The sequence below is a fragment of the Diaphorina citri genome, unplaced genomic scaffold, assembly GCF_000475195.1.
Source record: "Diaphorina citri unplaced genomic scaffold, Diaci psyllid genome assembly version 1.1 scaffold1132, whole genome shotgun sequence".
NCBI lineage: Eukaryota > Metazoa > Arthropoda > Insecta > Hemiptera > Psyllidae > Diaphorina > Diaphorina citri.
In genome coordinates, this window is record NW_007378561.1 from 4,043 (window position 1) to 22,612 (window position 18,570).

An 18,570-nucleotide genomic window follows, 5' to 3' on the forward strand; every position below is an offset into this window, starting at 1 on the left:
ACACATCACCGCACCGCGCCAGCAGGCGTGGTGTGGTGATGTGTGTCCCGACAAGTTCAAAAATTGCTTTTCCTTTTCGCCGTATCACGTCCAACACTCGGCCGTATGTCGGCGCGGGCTCAGTGCGGTTATGTCTGAAGACTGATACCCGCCGTACATTGGAAGCATAGTAAAGCTTGATTCACACTATAGTGCCAGTCAAGGTCCAGTCACGGTCCGGTATCGGTCCGATCAAATGATTGTTGAAGGCAAGTTTGGAAAGACAAAATTGGATTAGGTACCTACTTGTTCAGAAGTCACGTCAATCGAAAATTGCTACAAACTTGTACGTGCCAAAGTGTCTCTCTGTAGTCAGCTCCCATGGCGTAGTGGTCACTTCGCTCGCCTTGCACGCGGGAGACCCGGGTTTGATTCCCGGCGGGGTCAAGAAATTTTGTATCATGCAAATGATTGATTCCGTGACTGGGATAACAAACTTTGTAACATGTGAAATTAATACCAAACTTTGTAACATGTGTACAGGTGGAATTAATAACAAACTTTGTAACATGTGAAATTAATACCAAACTTTGCAACATGTGTACAGGTGGAATTAATAACAAACTTTGTAACATGTGAAATTAATACCAAACTTTGCAACATGTGTACAGGTGGAATTAATAACAAACTTTGTAACATGTGAAATTAATACCAAACTTTGTAACATGTGTACAGGTGGAATTAATAACGAACTTTGTAACATGTGAAATTAATACCAAACTTTGCAACATGTGTACAGGTGGAATAAATAACAAACATTGTAACATGTGAAATTAATACCAAACTTTGCAACATGTGTACAGGTGGAATTAATAACAAACATTGTAACATGTGAAATTAATACCAAACTTTGCAACATGTGTATAGGTGGAATTAATAACAAACTTTGTAACATGTGAAATTAATACCAAACTTTGCAACATGTGTACAGGTGTGTCACATGACAAACATTGGAAAAGAACTCGTTACTCATCTAAAATCATCTTTACTAAACCATCAAAGAAACGCCGAATTTGGCCCAGAAATTTCATAATGTAAAATAATTAGAAATGAAATAGGTACTTCTTGTTAGAAATGAAGTACTTACTTATTGTGGCTTGGGCAAACATCACGAGACGTAAGTTTCGATTTTTATTTAAATTTGTACTATTGCTTGTTACTAACATTAATTTTGTTCTTGGTATCTCAGGTTGGAATGACAGCGCACTCACTCAGTTGCTAGGCATGTACATGAAAGTTCCTGAGAAGCAAGAGGGAGTTGATTTGACTCCCTATCTAGACAAGAAGGAGAGTCTGGTTCAACATTACCAGTATGATAAGAAGAGAGCTTGGCTACACACCAGATATAGGTGAGTAACTCACTGACTCACTCAAAACGAAGCTTATACAAGTGGTACCATGGAGTTGTATTCATCATTGGATGGAGACCGAATTACAGGTAAGGGGGATTTCTATTAGTAGTCCCTTGGACCATAGAAAACTTGTTTTAAGTGAAATTTTAATCCACCCAAGTCAGTTTTAAAAGAAAAAATGAAAAGAACTCGTTACTCATCTAAAATCATCTTTACTAAACCATCAAAGAAACGCCGAATTTGGCCCAGAAATTTCATAATGTAAAATAATTAGAAATGAAATAGGTACTTCTTGTTAGAAATGAAGTACTTACTTATTGTGGCTTGGGCAAACATCATGAGACGTAGGTAAGTTTCGATATTTATATAAATTTGTACTATTGCTTGTTACTAACATTAATTTTGTTCTTGGTATCTCAGGTTGGAATGACAGCGCACTCACTCAGTTGCTAGGCATGTACATGAAAGTTCCTGAGAAGCAAGAGGGAGTTGATTTGACTCCCTATCTAGACAAGAAGGAGAGTCTGGTTCAACATTACCAGTATGATAAGAAGAGAGCTTGGCTACACACCAGATATAGGTGAGTAACTCACTGACTCACTCACTTGGACTAATTAAGATGTGTAGAGTAAACGAGTTATAAAGGAGAGTCTGGTTCAACAATCAACATTACCAGTATGATAAGAAGAGAGCGTGGCTGCACACCAGATATAAGTGAGTAATTCACTGACTCACTCACTCGGACTACTTCTAGAGAGATATGTACTATTAGACTCATTTCAATGAGCCAGATCAACTAAGTGCAAAACGCGACTGCTCAAAGCGCGTCTTTGAATATATCAAAGACTAACCTTTATCTATCCATCTCTGCTATGTACATACTTATCTAACTTTCTTCTCCCTTATTGTAATTTAATTTAATTTAATAAGTTTCCATTTATTAATTTTCAATTATTTCAATATAACTCTCAGAACATACTAAGCTAGGGCGCACATTGAGCTGCGTTACACAGTCAGGCAGCACAGCCACGCAGTGCAGTTTAGGAAAATTGGAACTGTGCGACACAGTTTACAGCGCACATTGATGAGCAGTCTCTCAGTACTCAATACGAGGATAGCTTTCTAGGTATTGGTACCTGTTACCTACGTATTTTAAAAAAAGCTTTTTTTGTGTTTAAAGATGGCAAATTCTTTTTTTGAATATTATGTTGAGCTCTGAATCTCCTCTCCAATATCATCCCAGATCTGTTGCTTGTATCTGGTTCTCATATAGTCTGTATCAGAGGTGTCGTACAGAACAGTTTTAACTTGCACTAATGCTATCAACTTCTCTTCAATGTTCTCCATTTTCAATTCACTCAAATAATAGGATTTTCAAGGGAAATCCAAAAAAATCAACTCACAAAACAAAGAAGATCAAAATATACTGCGCGCCTAGAAAAAAACTGCACGCAGATTCTGTGTCACCTCCACAAGTGAGGCAGGCGAGTGACACAGACAAGTGACACGTGCGAGTGCACTGCGTCGTAATGTGCGCGGTAGTATTGAATCCAATGGTTTACAAAAACTGCTTTGCTGTGCTGCGTAGCTGCGTCTCAATGTGCGCCGGGCCTAAATTTTTATAAATGACATACCCATCCCTATAAGCAGAGCTTGTGACACGTATGGAGAGTTCATTTATACTGCTATACTTTCCGTGTTCGGTTCCTCTCTAACTTTCTTCTCTGCAATGCACCTTATCTAACCTTCTCCTCGCTGTTTTTTTGTCCCACAGAGATTTCACGGCCCGGCGCAACCGCCACAAGGAACCGCCCGAGATTTACGACTGGGAGTACATCTACAAGGTGGCCTTCGAGACAAGACCTATGGATGCTCGCAAGAGGTTCTTTGAGCAGGTGCTATACTTTCCGTGTTCGGTTCCTCTCTAACCTTCTTCTTTGCAATGCACCTTATCTAACCTTCTCCTCACTGTTTTTTTGTCCCACAGAGATTTCACAGCCCGCCGCAACCGCCACAAGGAGCCGCCCGAGATTTACGACTGGGAGTACATCTACAAGGTGGCCTTCGAGACAAGACCTATGGATGCTCGCAAGAGGTTCTTTGAGCAGGGTCTGGACCCTCTGGAAGAACGTCGCATGGGTACGGGCAGTAAGGATTATGGATACACTAAGGAGTATCAGTATGACAGGAGGTATATCAGGAAACGAGACCGCGTCGAGGGAGACAAGAGAAAGTATGAAGAAACCTTCTATCCGGATATTTTCTAAGGTGAGAGAGATGTTCAATTTTACAGAAAAAAATCTGAGTAATCTTTATCCTAACCAATAAGACTCGTTCTCAGAATGGTAGGCCTTCTCCTAAAGATGATTTCAATTTTGAGCAAACAATACCTCCATTGTTAAAGCTCCTTCTATGAACCAACCTTTTGAAAGAGTTGTAAAAGACTCAAATACAAAAGGACTACCTGTGGTGAAATAAGCAGTCAAATAAAAATGTACAGTAAAAACAGGAAATACTTTGAAACTTTGTTTGTTCTATTAGCGGTGTATTAAAATGAATTAAAATGTCAATGTATTAAAATTATCTGACTTTTTCTACTTTCCTCTTTTCAGACTCAGCCATGAATATGAAGATCATAAAGGAAATCCTGTTACAGAAGCAGAGAAGGAGAAGTTGAAGACAGATAATCAATTTTACACCCAAAGTTATTAACCTCTTGAGACCTGAAGATTTTTTTCAGTTTTATGTAATACAGACCCCGCGTACTTGTACAAGTACACAAATTTCAAAAAAAATCGCGCCAGTTTTGTTACCACACAGAGAATTTTAAAATTTATGCTGCACTTTTAAGGAGGCTTTTAAATTTGTGGAATATTACAATTTTACACCCAAAGTTATTAACCTCTTGAGACCTGAAGATTTTTTTCAGTTTTACGTAATACAGACCCCGCGTACTTGTACAAGTACACAAATTTCAAAAAAATCGCGCCAGTTTTGTTACCACACAGAGAATTTTAAAATTTATGCTGCACTTTTAAGGAGGTTTTTAAATTTGTGGAATATTTTTGTTTACTTTCTGAAAAAAAAATTGCTTGTAAAATACTAAATCTATACCATATGTATACATATGATCAAGTAAAAACATAAAATAATAAAAATATATGTCAGGTCTTTAGGCCTATATGAAAATTGTGTACTTGTGGAAGTACACTGGGTCTATATTGAGTAAATCAGAAAAAAAGTCTTGGGTCTCTATTGAGCAAAACTAAGTGTACTTGTACAAGTACACCAGGTCTCAAGAGGTTATAGAAGAAAACCCCAGACTCAGGTCTTAAATGGGTTGCCGTATCAAAGAAAGTCTTTACAATATTAAAGAATTAAAGAAGAATTCAAACAACAGCAATTTACTTCAACAATTTCAACACGAATAAATCATTCACTTAATAAGAAAAAAAATTCTACATTTCACATTTTAAATTTATACAAAGAAATCACAAACAAACCCCCACCCTTCACCGCCACCACCAACACCACAATCCCTTCTCCTCCTCCTCCTCCTCCTCTCACCCTCGTTCTCTTTCTGATTTCTCCTCACATTTCTTCCCGCTTTTTCCTCTCATTTCGTCATCAGCGATTTTAGGTTTAAGAGTAAAATAATAAAAAAGGGGAGGAGGAGGAGGAGAAGAAGAAGAAACTTGAGAAGAAACGGGAAAGGAGGAAGATGCAACAATGCAAGAGAATGAGTATACGAAAGCAATAGATAAAAGAGAAAATGGAGAGAGAAAAAGAGGAGGTGGAGGAGAAGTAGAATAGGAAGAGAAGAAGAAGAGGAGAAGGAGGAGAAGAAGAAGAGGCGGAGGAGGAGAAGAAGAACAAGAAGAAGAGGAGGGAGGAGAAGAAGAAGAGGAGGAGAAGAAGAAGAAGAGGATAAGGAGGAGGAGGAGGAGGAGGCGGCGTCAGAAAGTCTTTTCATTTTTCTTTTGTGGTTGAAATTTTTTTCCGCTTTTAGAGTAAAATTTCCGTGACGGCTTTTCCGGTCGCGGTTTATTTCCGAAGAAAATTAGCGCGCGGAAAGAAAAGGAGGAGGAGGAGGAGAGAAGAAGAATAGGAAGGAGGAGAAGAATGAGTAATGAGAATGAGTAAGTAAGATGGAGGAGAAGAAAGGAGTCGAAAGAAGAAGAACAAGAAAAAGAAGAAGGAGGAAGAAGAAGAACAAGAAAAAGGAGGAGGAAGAAGAAGAAGAAAAAGAAGAAGAGGAGGAGGAGGAGGAGGAGGAGGAAGAAGAACAAGAAGAAGGAGAAGAGGAGGGCATGGAATTCTATCTAATTCCCCCTCCATAAAATACATATTATGTTGATGAAGGGGAAATAATTACAATAGAGACCATCATTTAACAAGACAGACAGAGAGAAAGAGGGCGAGAGAGGGAGAAAGCGAAAGAGACAAAGAGGAGACGGAGAAAGAGTGAGGGAGACAGAGAGAGAGTGGTGAAATGATTATTAATGACTTTGTTGAGGAAAAGACCGTAGAAAATTACACTATAGATTTAATATTATAAAATATAAGTATAGAATAATACCTAAAAGCGTGTAAAAAATATAACAAGAATAAGCTCACTGATGATGCTGTCTGCCGAGCAATGAAGTATTTTTGTGCATTTATTTAGGTATATTTGGTGAGAGTCATTGACAAAGTTAGGAGTGAAGTTCTCTAAGTATAAAAGTGGATTGTGTACTGAGGAGTTGAGGAGAGGAATTTTAACATTTTCAACGAGGATGTTCAACTAAACCCTATTTCTAAGCATTCAGTGATTCCTAAAGCATATACGATAAGTATTTGATATAATACATACTGCAGTCTACAGTACATGGTATTTTCCTTTTGACCTTGATCACTACTACAGTACATATTTGATCGGGAGTTTCGGCACAGTTTCTCCCGGCTTCAAATCGCAATCCAGAATCTTTTTCTGCGGCGCCAAATACACAACACACTCTTCACTCTGGACGCGCCTTTGCCGCACCTTCGGACACGCGTACCGCGGTTTGGCCGCAGTTCCGAACTCGCCCGAAACCCGATTCGTAGTCCCCCTTCGCAGTTCCGACACTCCCTTCGCAGTTCCGACAACAGTCGAAACTCCCTTCGCAGTTCCGGGAACACCCGACACTCCCTTCGCAGTTCCGGGAAAGCCCGACACTCCCTTCGCAGTTCCGGGAAAGCCCGACACTCCCTTCGCATGCCGATCGTAGCCCGACACTCCCTTCGCAGTTCCGGGAAAGCCCGACACTCCCTTCGCAGTTCCGGGGAAAGCGGAGGTTCCCGACTTTTGCCGATCGTCCTTGATCACGATCTTCTTCGCGTTAGTTCCGTAGACGTCGTCGCTCAGGAGTTCGTGCCGGGGGAGGAGAAGTTGTTGAAGAGAGGGGGAGTTTTGTTCGTAGATGGCAAACATATCGGGGGGGCATTCGGAGTTCGGGTCGGGAGGGGAAGGGCCTCGTTTCGTCGTCACATGGTCGAGCGATTTGAGATCGTCGTTCACTTTGACGTTAACGCCTGGAGGAGAAAGAGTGAGTGAGTGAATTAGGCAGTCAGTCAGGGAGTAAGTTCGTGTGTTGTGAAGATCTAACTCTTTTCAGTTTTTTGGGTAGGTCGATTAGATTGGATTACAGCACATGCCCTCAGGCACGCTAACATTTATCAAGGGTTTACGTGTAAGTACCTTTGGCCCTTGGGATCAATTTGATTTGAAGGAGAGAGAGGGGGAGTTTTGTTCGTAGATGGCGAACATATCGGGGGGGCATTCGGAGTTCGGGTCGGGAGGGGAAGGGCCTCGTTTCGTCGTCACGACGTCGAGCGATTTAAGATCGTCGTTCACTTTGACGTGAACGCCTGGAGGAGAAAGAGTGAGTGAGTGAGTGAATGAGGCAGTCAGTCAGGGAGTGAGTTCGTGTGTTGTGAAGATCTAATTCTTTTCAGTTTTTTGGGTAGGTCGATTAGATTGGATTACAGCACATGCCTTCAGGCACACTAACATTTATCAAGGGTTTACGTGTAAGTACCTTTTGCCCTTGGGATCAATTTGATTTGAAGGAACCATTAACAGTGGACTACTCAGTCAATGCTTCAGATCCTAAAACATGTATGGCTATGAATGTGAAAGGATCGTAGTCATTTGGGGGGCGTTTGTATGGGAGTAACAAAATCCTAGATTGTTGACTGTCTTTGAAACAATCGACTCTTGTCTTGCACTCGTACGGAATACATGAGGCAGTCAGTCAGGGAGTGAGTTCGTGTGTTGTGAACATCTAACTCTTTTCAGTTTTTTGGGTAGGTCGATTAGATTGGATTACAGCACATGCCCTCAGGCATACTAACATTTATCAAGGGTTTACGTGTAACTACCTTTTGCCCTTGGGATCAATTTGATTTGAAGGAACCATTAACAGTGGACTACTCAGTCAATGCTTCAGATCCTAAAACATGTATGGGTATGAAAGTGAAAGGATCGTAGTCATTTGGGAGGCGTTTGTATGGGAGTAACAAAATCCTAGATTGTTGACTGTCTTTGAAACAATCGACTCTTGTCTTGCACTCGTACGGAATACGATAAGTGAAAGGGGGGGCGTTTGTATGGGAGTAACAAAATCCTAGATTGTTGACTGTCTTTGAAACAATCGACTCTTGTCTTGCACTCGTACGGAATACGATAGAAGGCTGCTACCACGTTAGAGCTGAAGCCATCGATTTCAACCTCCAACTTACCCAAATTCAATCGCAAGTGCTGTCGATACGCTTTAAAGTCCACATGAACATGACACTGGTGAGAAGGTTGCTACCAAGTTAGAACTAAAGCCATCGATTTCAACCTCCAACTTACCCAAATTCAATCGCAAGTGCTGTCGATACGCTTTAAAGTCCACATGAACATGACACTGGTTCATGATAATCAGCGAGACTCCGTTCTCGATCCGCAACACCAAACGGACCGGTGTCTCCACACTTTTCCCGGTCTCGCGGACGAAAACCGGATCGTCCAGCTGAACATCGGACGCACAGACGTCAAACCGGGCGGTGGCGTTCCGATGACGTAACTTCCGCTTCGACGCCCCAATCAGCGAGACCCCGTTCTCAATTCGCAACACCAAACGGACCGGTGTCTCCACACTTTTCCCGGTCTCGCGGACAAAAACCGGATCGTCCAGCTGAACATCGGACGCACAGACGTCAAACCGGGCGGTGGCGTTCCGATGACGTAACTTCCGCTTCGACGCCCACTTCGACTTCTGAACCTTATTGGCCGGGGAAATCGACCTTTTCGACAGCAGAGCAGCTGAGCGGTCGCTAGAGTTACTCGGTGGTTTGGGCGAAGCGACCCTGCTGTCGTTGAAAATCGACGCGACATCTTTCAGTTGGACGGAACTTGCGCCGTTTGCGATGCTAACGCTCGTCTGGAATTTGCTCATGTCCAGGTCGTCTTCGAACGCTTTTTCGTCGTCCGAAGTCGGCGTCTTTCGCTGCGGAAGGAACTTCTTGAAGCTGGGATATGTGGATAGGATGTTCGGACAGCCGTGACTCTGATGGTACTTTTTCGTCTTCCGAAGTCGGCGTCTTTCGCTGCGGAAGGAACTTCTTGAAGCTGGGATATGTGGATAGGATGTTCGGACAGCCGTGACTCTGATGGTGAAGGAGTTGACGTTTCAGGGCCACTTGTTGGAAGTTCTGCCACCTCCAGTGAAGTGGAGGGTGGATGACTGGTTGTGAGGGACAGCAGGCTTTGCTTGGTGGGAAGTCGAGGAGTTTGCCCTCGGCTTGGTCGTATTTTAGTCTGATTTTGCCTGAAAGGGTGGAAATAAGTTGAGGCAATTCTTCTTAGAAATGATGTAAGTTCTACATGAAATGCTCCATCAAGGAACAAACAAGTGGTGAAAGGCGAAAAAAAGCGGTGGAAATAAATTAGCTTGTACGGCTTTGATAGCTTTACGTTCTGATTTTCGCCTTGTGAGCGAGTGTTTCATTTTGAAAAAGGGCCATTTTAGAATCTGGAGGTCACACTCAGTTGAAATAATGTAAAAATAAATAAAATTTCCAGCTTAGCCATTCAAGGCAATTTTAGAATCTAGAATTTTCACCATCTTGAGATGGAGTAAAAAACGAAGATTTCAAACCTATCTAGATTCCAAATATTTTACCTTTCGTGTCATAAACAACGCCGTTCCCATACGAATCAAATATGGCGGCCGGCAAACTCTTATTGGGCAACTGGTTTCGTCGATCCTTCAGATATTCATCTTTGTTGAAATAGACCACAACCCGATAGTGTACAGGCCCACTGGGCTTCACATGAATAGCCAGATCGTTGTCACAGTTCGGGTAGAACTTCTAAATGAAATGCTCCATCAACGAACAAACAAGTGGTGAAAGGCGAAAAAAAAGCGGTGGAAATAAATTAGCTTGTACGGCTTTGATAGCTTTACGTTCTGATTTTCGCCTTGTGAGCGAGTGTTTCATTTTGAAGCGGTGGAAATAAATTAGCTTGTACGGCTTTGATAGCTTTACATTCCGATTTTCGCCTTGTGAGCGAGCGTTTCATTTTGAAAAAGGCAAAAAGGGCCATTTTAGAATCTAGAGGTCACACTCAGTTGAAATAATGTAAAAATAAATAAAATTTCCAGCTTAGCCATTCAAGGCAATTTTAGAATCTAGAATTTTCACCCTCTACATGAAATGCTCCATCAACGAACAAACAAGTGGTGAAAGGCGAAAAAAAGCGGTGGAAATAATTTTGAAAAAGGCAAAAGGCCATTTTAGAATCAAGAGGTCGCACTCAGTTGAAATAATGTAAAAATAAATAAAATTTCCAGCTTGGCCATTCAAGGCAATTTTAGAATCTAGAATCTTCACCATCTTGAGATGGAGTAAAAAACGAAGATTTCAAACTTATCTAGATTCCAAATATTTTACCTTTCGTGTCATAAACAACGCCGTTCCCATACGAATCAAATATGGCGGCCGGCAAACTCTTATTGGGGCGACTGAACTGACTCACTGACTAAATCACTCATTGACTCACTCACTCACTCAATCTTACCTTATAGCTAGGTGTCCCTATAGAAGAATCTGTCGAGTATTTTCGACTCTCATGAATCATATGTCCATCCTCTCTGGTCCAGTAGTTCAGGGAGGTAGGGTGAGCCTCAGTGTAGCATTCCAGGGTGACGTTGAAGCCCAGAGGCACTCCGACCAGGGGTAGAACACTTGAATCGTCCCGTCCCTCTCAATTCGGGCCATGAGCTGTCCGTTCGGGTAAAATCGGAAACTTTGCTTCGTCTTCCAAACTTTCGAATCGAGGAGAGGTCCGCAGGGTTCCGCTTGGAACGTGTAGAAGGTTTTGTACATTTCGTCCCGGGAAGGCGGCAGCTTCGTCCACCTGATGAAAGATAGACTCTTAGAATACCTAGTTACCACAAATTATGTATCACCCTAGAGAGTTAAAGTTAGAAGAAAGGAAACTGGGCAAAATTGGAGAAACAAATAACATGATCGTAGTCATATTACTTAGTCAATAAAATTGTAATTAAAAGAGGAGAGCCCACCTCCTAAAAGTTAGGACTTAGCTTGGAGGTGTACTGTTTGTAACCCTTTAATTTGTTATAAATAAAGTTATCTTTCAAATTATCAAAAAATCAAAATTACCCCTTGGCGATGAAGCAAGGGTCGGACAGACGGTACTGGACCGTCCGAAACGAGGCTTATACAAGTGGTACCATGGAGTTATATTCATCATTGGATGGAGACCGAATTACAGGTAAGGGGTATTTCTTTTAGTAGTCCCTTGGACCATAGAAAACTTGTTTTAAGTGAAATTTTAATCCACCCAAGTCAGTTTTAAAAGAAAAAATGAAAAGAACTGTGAGGCAGTCGGTCAGGGAGTAAGTTCGTGTGTTGTGAAGATCTAACTCTTTTCAATTTTTTGGGTAGGTCGATTAGATTGGATTACAGCACATGTCTTCAGGCACACTAACATTTATCAAGGGTTTACGTGTAAGTACCTTTCGCCCTTGAGATCAATTTGATTTGAAGGAACCATTAACAGTGGACTACTCAGTCAATGCTTCAGATCCTAAAACATGTATGGCTATGAAAGTGAAAGGATCGTAGTCATTTGGGAGGCGTTTGTATGGGAGTAACAAAATCCTAGATTGTTGACTGTCTTTGAAACAATCGACTCTTGTCTTGCACTCGTACGGAATACGATAGAAGGCTGCTACCACGTTAGAGCTGAAGCCATCGATTTCAACCTCCAACTTACCCAAATTCAATCGCAAGTGCTGTCGATACGCTTTAAAGTCCACATGAACATGACACTGGTTCATGATAATCAGCGAGACCCCGTTCTCGATCCGCAACACCAAACGGACCGGTGTCTCCACACTTTTCCCGGTCTCGCGGACGAAAACCGGATCGTCCAGCTGAACATCGGACGCACAGACGTCAAACCGGGCGGTGGCGTTCCGATGACGTAACTTCCGCTTCGACGCCCACTTCGACTTCTGAACCTTATTGGCCGGGGAAATCGACCTTTTCGACAGCAGAGCAGCTGAGCGGTCGCTAGAGTTACTCGGTGGTTTGGGCGAAGCGACCCTGCTGTCGTTGAAAATCGACGCGACATCTTTCAGCTGGACGGAACTTGCGCCGTTTGCGATGCTAACGCTCGTCTGGAATTTGCTCATGTCCAGGTCGTCTTCGAACACTTTTTCGTCTTCCGAAGTCGGCGTCTTTCGCTGCGGAAGGAACTTCTTGAAGCTGGGATATGTGGATAGGATGTTCGGACAGCCGTGACTCTGATGGTGAAGGAGTTGACGTTTCAGGGCCACTTGTTGGAAGTTCTGCCACCTCCAGTGAAGTGGAGGGTGGATGACTGGTTGTGAGGGACAGCAGGCTTTGCTTGGTGGGAAGTCGAGGAGTTTGCCCTCGGCTTGGTCGTATTTTAGTCTGATTTTGCCTGAAAGGGTGGAAATAAGTTGAGGCAATTCTTCTTAGAAATGATGTAAACTCTACATGAAATGCTCCATCAACGAACAAACAAGTGGTGAAAGGCGAAAAAAAAGCGGTGGAAATAAATTAGCTTGTACGGCTTTGATAGCTTTACGTTCTGATTTTCGCCTTGTGAGCGAGTGTTTCATTTTGAAAAAGGGCCATTTTAGAATCTGGAGGTCACACTCAGTTGAAATAATGTAAAAATAAATAAAATTTCCAGCTTAGCCATTCAAGGCAATTTTAGAATCTAGAATTTTCACCATCTTGAGATGGAGTAAAAAACGAAGATTTCAAACCTATCTAGATTCCAAATATTTTACCTTTCGTGTCATAAACAACGCCGTTCCCATACGAATCAAATATGGCGGCCGGCAAACTCTTATTGGGCAACTGGTTTCGTCGATCCTTCAGATATTCATCTTTGTTGAAATAGACCACAACCCGATAGTGTACAGGCCCACTGGGCTTCACATGAATAGCCAGATCGTTGTCACAGTTCGGGTAGAACACTTGAATCGTCCCGTCCCTCTCGATTCGGGCCATGAGCTGTCCGTTCGGGTAAAATCGGAAACTTTGCTTCGTCTTCCAAACTTTCGAATCGAGGAGAGGTCCGCAGGGTAAGGGACAGAAGAGGAAGAAACGAGGGTCAATAAACTATCAGGAAAAAAACAGGAAAAAAAAAACTAAACAACAATACAGGAAAAAAGAATACTGATTGATTTGTGGTGAAGCTGAGAGCCTCTTCACATTTTTAGTCCGTCCTTCCTTTATTATTACAATAGTAATAAAAAGGTATAAGGGACGGGCTATTGTATTTGAGGATATCTCCGCTTTACTTACGTATGCTTCAAATTTTCGGAGCCCTAGAAACGTCCCTGGCTCCCATTAATGGTTTAGTGAAACTTTGAAAATTTTAATCTGTTTTAATCAGCTAAAAAACATTGGTACGATAACGAAATAACAGGGAACGCAATTTCCATAAAGAAGAAAACCCCAGACTCAGGTCTTAAATGGGTTGCCGTATCAAAGAAAGTCTTTACAATATTAAAGAATTAAAGAAGAATTCAAACAACAGCAATTTACTTCAACAATTTCAACACGAATAAATCATTCACTTAATAAGAAAAAAAATTCTACATTTCACATTTTAAATTTATACAAAGAAATCACAAACAAACCCCCACCCTTCACCGCCACCACCAACACCACAATCCCTTCTCCTCCTCCTCCTCCTCCTCTCACCCTCGTTCTCTTTCTGATTTTTCCTCACATTTCTTCCCGCTTTTTCCTCACATTTCGTCATCAGCGGTTTTAGGTTTAAGAGTAAAATAATAAAAAAGGGGAGGAGGAGGAGGAGAAGAAGAAGAAACTTGAGAAGAAACGGGAAAGGAGGAAGATGCAACAATGCAAGAGAATGAGTATACGAAAGCAATAGCTAAAAGAGAAAGAGAAGAAGAGGAGGGGGAGGAGAAGTAGAATAGGAAAAGAAGAAGAAGAGGAGAAGGAGGAGAAGAAGAAGAGGCGGAGGAGGAGAAGAAGAACAAGAAGAAGAGGAGGGAGGAGAAGAAGAAGAGGAGGAGAAGAAGAAGAAGAGGATAAGGAGGAGGAGGAGGAGGAGGCGGCGTCAGAAAGTCTTTTCATTTTTCTTTTGTGGTTGAAATTTTTTTCCGCTTTTAGAGTAAAATTTCCGTGACGGCTTTTCCGGTCGCGGTTTATTTCCGAAGAAAATTAGCGCGCGGAAAGAAAAGGAGGAGGAGGAGGAGAGAAGAAGAATAGGAAGGAGGAGAAGAATGAGTAATGAGAATGAGTAAGTAAGATGGAGGAGAAGAAAGGAGTCGAAAGAAGAAGAACAAGAAAAAGAAGAAGGAGGAAGAAGAAGAACAAGAAAAAGGAGGAGGAAGAAGAAGAAGAAAAAGAAGAAGAGGAGGAGGAGGAGGAGGAGGAGGAAGAAGAACAAGAAGAAGGAGAAGAGGAGGGCATGGAATTCTATCTAATTCCCCCTCCATAAAATACATATTATGTTGATGAAGGGGAAATAATTACAATAGAGACCATCATTTAACAAGACAGACAGAGAGAAAGAGGGCGAGAGAGGGAGAAAGCGAAAGAGACAAAGAGGAGACGGAGAAAGAGTGAGGGAGACAGAGAGAGAGTGGTGAAATGATTATTAATGACTTTGTTGAGGAAAAGACCGTAGAAAATTACACTATAGATTTAATATTATAAAATATAAGTATAGAATAATACCTAAAAGCGTGTAAAAAATATAACAAGAATAAGCTCACTGATGATGCTGTCTGCCGAGCAATGAAGTATTTTTGTGCATTTATTTAGGTATATTTGGTGAGAGTCATTGACAAAGTTAGGAGTGAAGTTCTCTAAGTATAAAAGTGGATTGTGTACTGAGGAGTTGAGGAGAGGAATTTTAACATTTTCAACGAGGATGTTCAACTAAACCCTATTTCTAAGCATTCAGTGATTCCTAAAGCATATACGATAAGTATTTGATATAATACATACTGCAGTCTACAGTACATGGTATTTTCCTTTTGACCTTGATCACTACTACAGTACATATTTGATCGGGAGTTTCGGCACAGATAAAAACTTTAAACTCGATGATCTCCAAACTATATATTATTTTTGCATTTATGCCCTCCTTTATTTTGCGCTAAGCCGGCCACTCCATGTTCAGAACGTCTGAGAGATCTGGAAGTATCAGACAATCTGAACGTGTGTCGGAAAAAGCTTCCGACCTAGGTCTGCCAGACCGTCTGGAAGACCGCAGTCCACAAGTTCCGACTCTTAGGTCTTGGATGAGACCTTATGGGGTTACCGCGGAATTAAATTTCAGAATGAGAATTTGTCACCCGAGTAGTCAAAGGGTTAACGAGTTTGTTTTTATATTTTTCGCACCATTTTCATTCTAATAGTTACCACAAATTATGTATCACCCTAGATAGTTAAAGTTAGAAGAAAAGAAACTAAGCAAAATTGGAGAAACACATAACATGATCGTAGTCATATTACTTAGCCAATTATAACTAAAAGAAGAGTGCCCACCTCCTAAGAGTTAGGACTTAGCTTGGAGGTGTACTGTTTGTAACCCTTTAATTTGTTGTAAATAAAGTTATCTTTCAAATTATCAAAAAATCAAAATTACCCCTTGGCGATGAAGCAAGGGTCGGACAGACGGTACTGGACCGTCCCGGCAGCCGCCGGCGTGTCGTCAATTTTGAAATTCTTCGGCGCCAGAAACACAATCCGGGGCGGCACGATGGACTTGGGCTTCGGCTTGGGCGGCTTCTTCTTCGTCGGTTTCGGCTCTTTCTCCACTTTCGGCGGCGTTTTCTTCCGCAGGACCTTCTTCTTAGGGACGGCCACGTAGTCTAGTGCGGGCCGCGGAGCGGTGATGTTACCGCATAGACCAAGCCTCATCCGGCGCTTTATCTCGTCGACTATATCCTTTTCGTATTCTCTCCCGCTTTGCCGACATACGGGCGGTACCGTGGGCCCTCCGCTTTCAACGAATTTGAGCAGATGGCGGAAGCTTTCGCACGGGAGCCTCGGGTTCTGGTCCGGGCAACGGAGGCAACAGTCAGATCTGTTGAAGCTCTTCAGCAACTTGTCTACCGTCTTGCGGACCCGCTCCTCCTTCAAATCTACCGGCATGGTGCAATCATTCGCCTCGCGAGATGTGCCTGGGAGAGGCGATTTCGAGCTTTTATTGCAGTTGGGATCACTGTTATCCCTCATCCCTCTGGAGTAAAATTGACATGGGTCACTTTTCTTCTCTTTGATACAGCTGTGCACGGGTGGTACCGTGGGCCCTCCGCTTTCAACGAATTTGAGCAGATGGCGGAAGCTTTCGCACGGGAGCCTCGGATTCTGGTCCGGACAACGGAGGCAACAGTCGGATCTGTTGAAGCTCTTCAGCAACTTGTCTACCGTCTTGCGGACCCGCTCCTCCTTCATATCTACCGGCATGGTGCAATCATTCTGCTCGCGAGATGTGCCTGGGAGAGGCGATTTCGAGTTTTTATTGCAGTTGGGATCACTGTTATCCCTCATCCCTCTGGAGTAAAATTGACATGGGTCACTTTTCTTCTCTTTGATACAGCTGTGACAAGGGTCGGTAGTGCACGGTCCAAACCTTCGGATTTTCAACCTCTTCACTCCCTTCTTGCTGTCTTCTTTGTTGGTCTTGCTGTTGTTCTCTTTGATCGTCATGAGAAGGTCATTCTCTCGCCATTCCTTGGCCATCTTTAGGCCAATTCGGTCCTAAGCGTGTTTTACTAGGCCAATTCTATGCAAATCCTGAGCATGTTTAACTGACTATTTCGTACTGATTTGCAGACGTTGTACATTAAAACACCCCGAAGTATTCGATAAAATTTCATTCATAATAGCGGCTGCTGTACTGGGGATTTGATTTGAGAATTTCACTACGACTAACTGATCGACCATAGTTTTCGTCAGTTTTGACTCAAACCATCAACATCCAGATTTCAGACAAAGTCCAACGACCATAGTTTTCGTCAGTTTTGACTCAAACCATCAACATCCAGATTTCAGACAAAGTCCAACCACTATTTTGTTTTGGGATAAGTATTTACGAATAAATCCACTAAATTATGAAATAAATAAATAAATAATAGGTAACAATATTATTTGCTACTTTTTCACCATTCCAAAACAGGGTCCTCAGGTCAGACGCTCTCACTCAGATTTTTCGCCAACACCTCTCTCCCTTCCTTACCCCACGCGTCTGGTCATCCCCCCTCCACTTTTAATTAATGCTGGAAAAGTTAATTACTTGGATGGGATACAGTTTTTGTTTTGGTTTCTCCTCCTCCCTCTTCCTCCTCCTCCTCCTCCTCCTCCTCCTCTTTCTCTTCTTCCTCCTCTTCTTCTCAGTCTGATTTTCCCTTTTCCTGCTCCTCCTTTTTCCTCACTTCCTCTTCCTTCTTCTACTCCTCCCTTCCTCCTTTTTCCTCCTCCTAGTCCTCTTTCTCTTCCTTCTCCTCCCAATCAAGTGACACATTTGACACGGTTGAAGGTGGAAATGTAATCGAGCTCCGACCTTTAAAAGTCACCGTCCAGCCGTCCACGCAAGATAATTTAACGAATGGCGCGAGTTTCAAAATGTGTTCAGAACAAACTATGAAAGAACCACCTCGTCTGCCTTGTAAGCGCTAGGCCGCGGGTTCGATTCCCGCCCGGGGCGGATTTTATCCTGATGGGATAATGTTCGTTCTCGGAACGGCTGGCTTTCTCCTATCCTGTCTTCCTTCTCTCTCCGATTTCGGGACGATAAGACCCTAGAGTTACAGTTCCCTCTGTCAAACCTCTTAAAAAAAAAAAAAAAAAAAAAAAATAGAGAAGTGGTCAATGTAATCAAATTAAAATGTTCCTTCTGATATTATGTTGTTTCATAGGTACCACCTCCCTCCCAAATAAATGAGGAGGTTCAACAGACCTAAAGCACCGTTCAAACCGGTGGAAAATTGGTATAATACGTCGGTGAAACCGTCATAATAAATTGGTATATTGGTAATACCGGTATAATTTATTGGCTTGAGATGTAAAGGCAGTGTTTTCCGCCCGCCAGTACACTCGACCGTAAAACACCAGCCTTACTCACTTTACACCGCTTTTTCACTAGATCTTAGCCTTTTGCGTACAGAATCAATTTCACCAGAATCGCTCTTACGGTAGGATTTAAACTCGATGATCTCGAAACTATATATTATTTTTGCATTTATGCCCTCCTTTATTTTGCGCTAAGCCGGCCACTCCATGTTCAGACTGTCTGAGAGATCTGGATGTATCAGACAATCGAAACGTGTGTCGGAAAAAGCTTCCGACCTAGGTCTGCCAGTCCGTCTGATAGAGACCGCAGTCCACAAATTCCGACTCTTAGGTCTTAGATGAGACCTTTTGGGGTTACCGCGGGATTAAATTTCAGAATGAGTATTTGTCACGCGAGGAGTCAAAGGGCTAATGAGTTTGTTTTTATATTTTTCGCACCATTTTCATTCTAATAATTGATGGATGACCCCCGATCCGACCTTTCGAACCTCTCCCTATTTTTTATTAAATTTTTATTTATTATTATTTACCTAGCCACTCATTTTTTTTT

At 42.2% G+C, this 18,570-nt stretch overlaps 2 protein-coding genes across 3 annotated transcripts; one reads left to right on the forward strand and one right to left on the reverse strand.

Annotated features, from left to right (window-relative positions):
* Positions 1–1,194: 1,194 nt before the first annotated feature.
* LOC103514391 lies at positions 1,195–4,400 on the forward strand. 2 transcript variants are annotated; one of them, XM_026827375.1, is made up of 5 exons: positions 1,409–1,477; positions 1,812–1,971; positions 3,166–3,273; positions 3,487–3,677; positions 4,084–4,246. In XM_026827375.1, the coding sequence occupies exons 1-4, from the start codon at positions 1,438–1,440 to the stop codon at positions 3,656–3,658; spliced, it is 480 nt and encodes a 159-aa protein (XP_026683176.1). In that variant the 5' UTR covers positions 1,409–1,437; the 3' UTR covers positions 3,659–3,677; positions 4,084–4,246. The 2 variants fall into 2 exon arrangements, with proteins under 2 accessions (XP_026683175.1, XP_026683176.1); XM_026827374.1 differs by lacking the exons at positions 1,409–1,477; positions 1,812–1,971; positions 4,084–4,246 and adding exons at positions 1,195–1,388; positions 4,267–4,400 and having other exon boundaries at positions 3,487–3,669.
* Positions 4,401–6,288: 1,888 nt separating this feature from the next.
* On the reverse strand, positions 6,289–16,691 carry LOC103514390. The gene is made up of 7 exons (XM_026827373.1): positions 15,592–16,691; positions 10,638–10,818; positions 9,581–9,761; positions 9,072–9,226; positions 8,258–8,971; positions 8,154–8,223; positions 6,289–6,944 (listed from the first exon to the last, which is right to left on the reverse strand). The coding sequence occupies exons 1-7, from the start codon at positions 16,689–16,691 to the stop codon at positions 6,289–6,291; spliced, it is 3,057 nt and encodes a 1,018-aa protein (XP_026683174.1).
* Between the last annotated feature and the right edge of the window lie 1,879 nt (positions 16,692–18,570).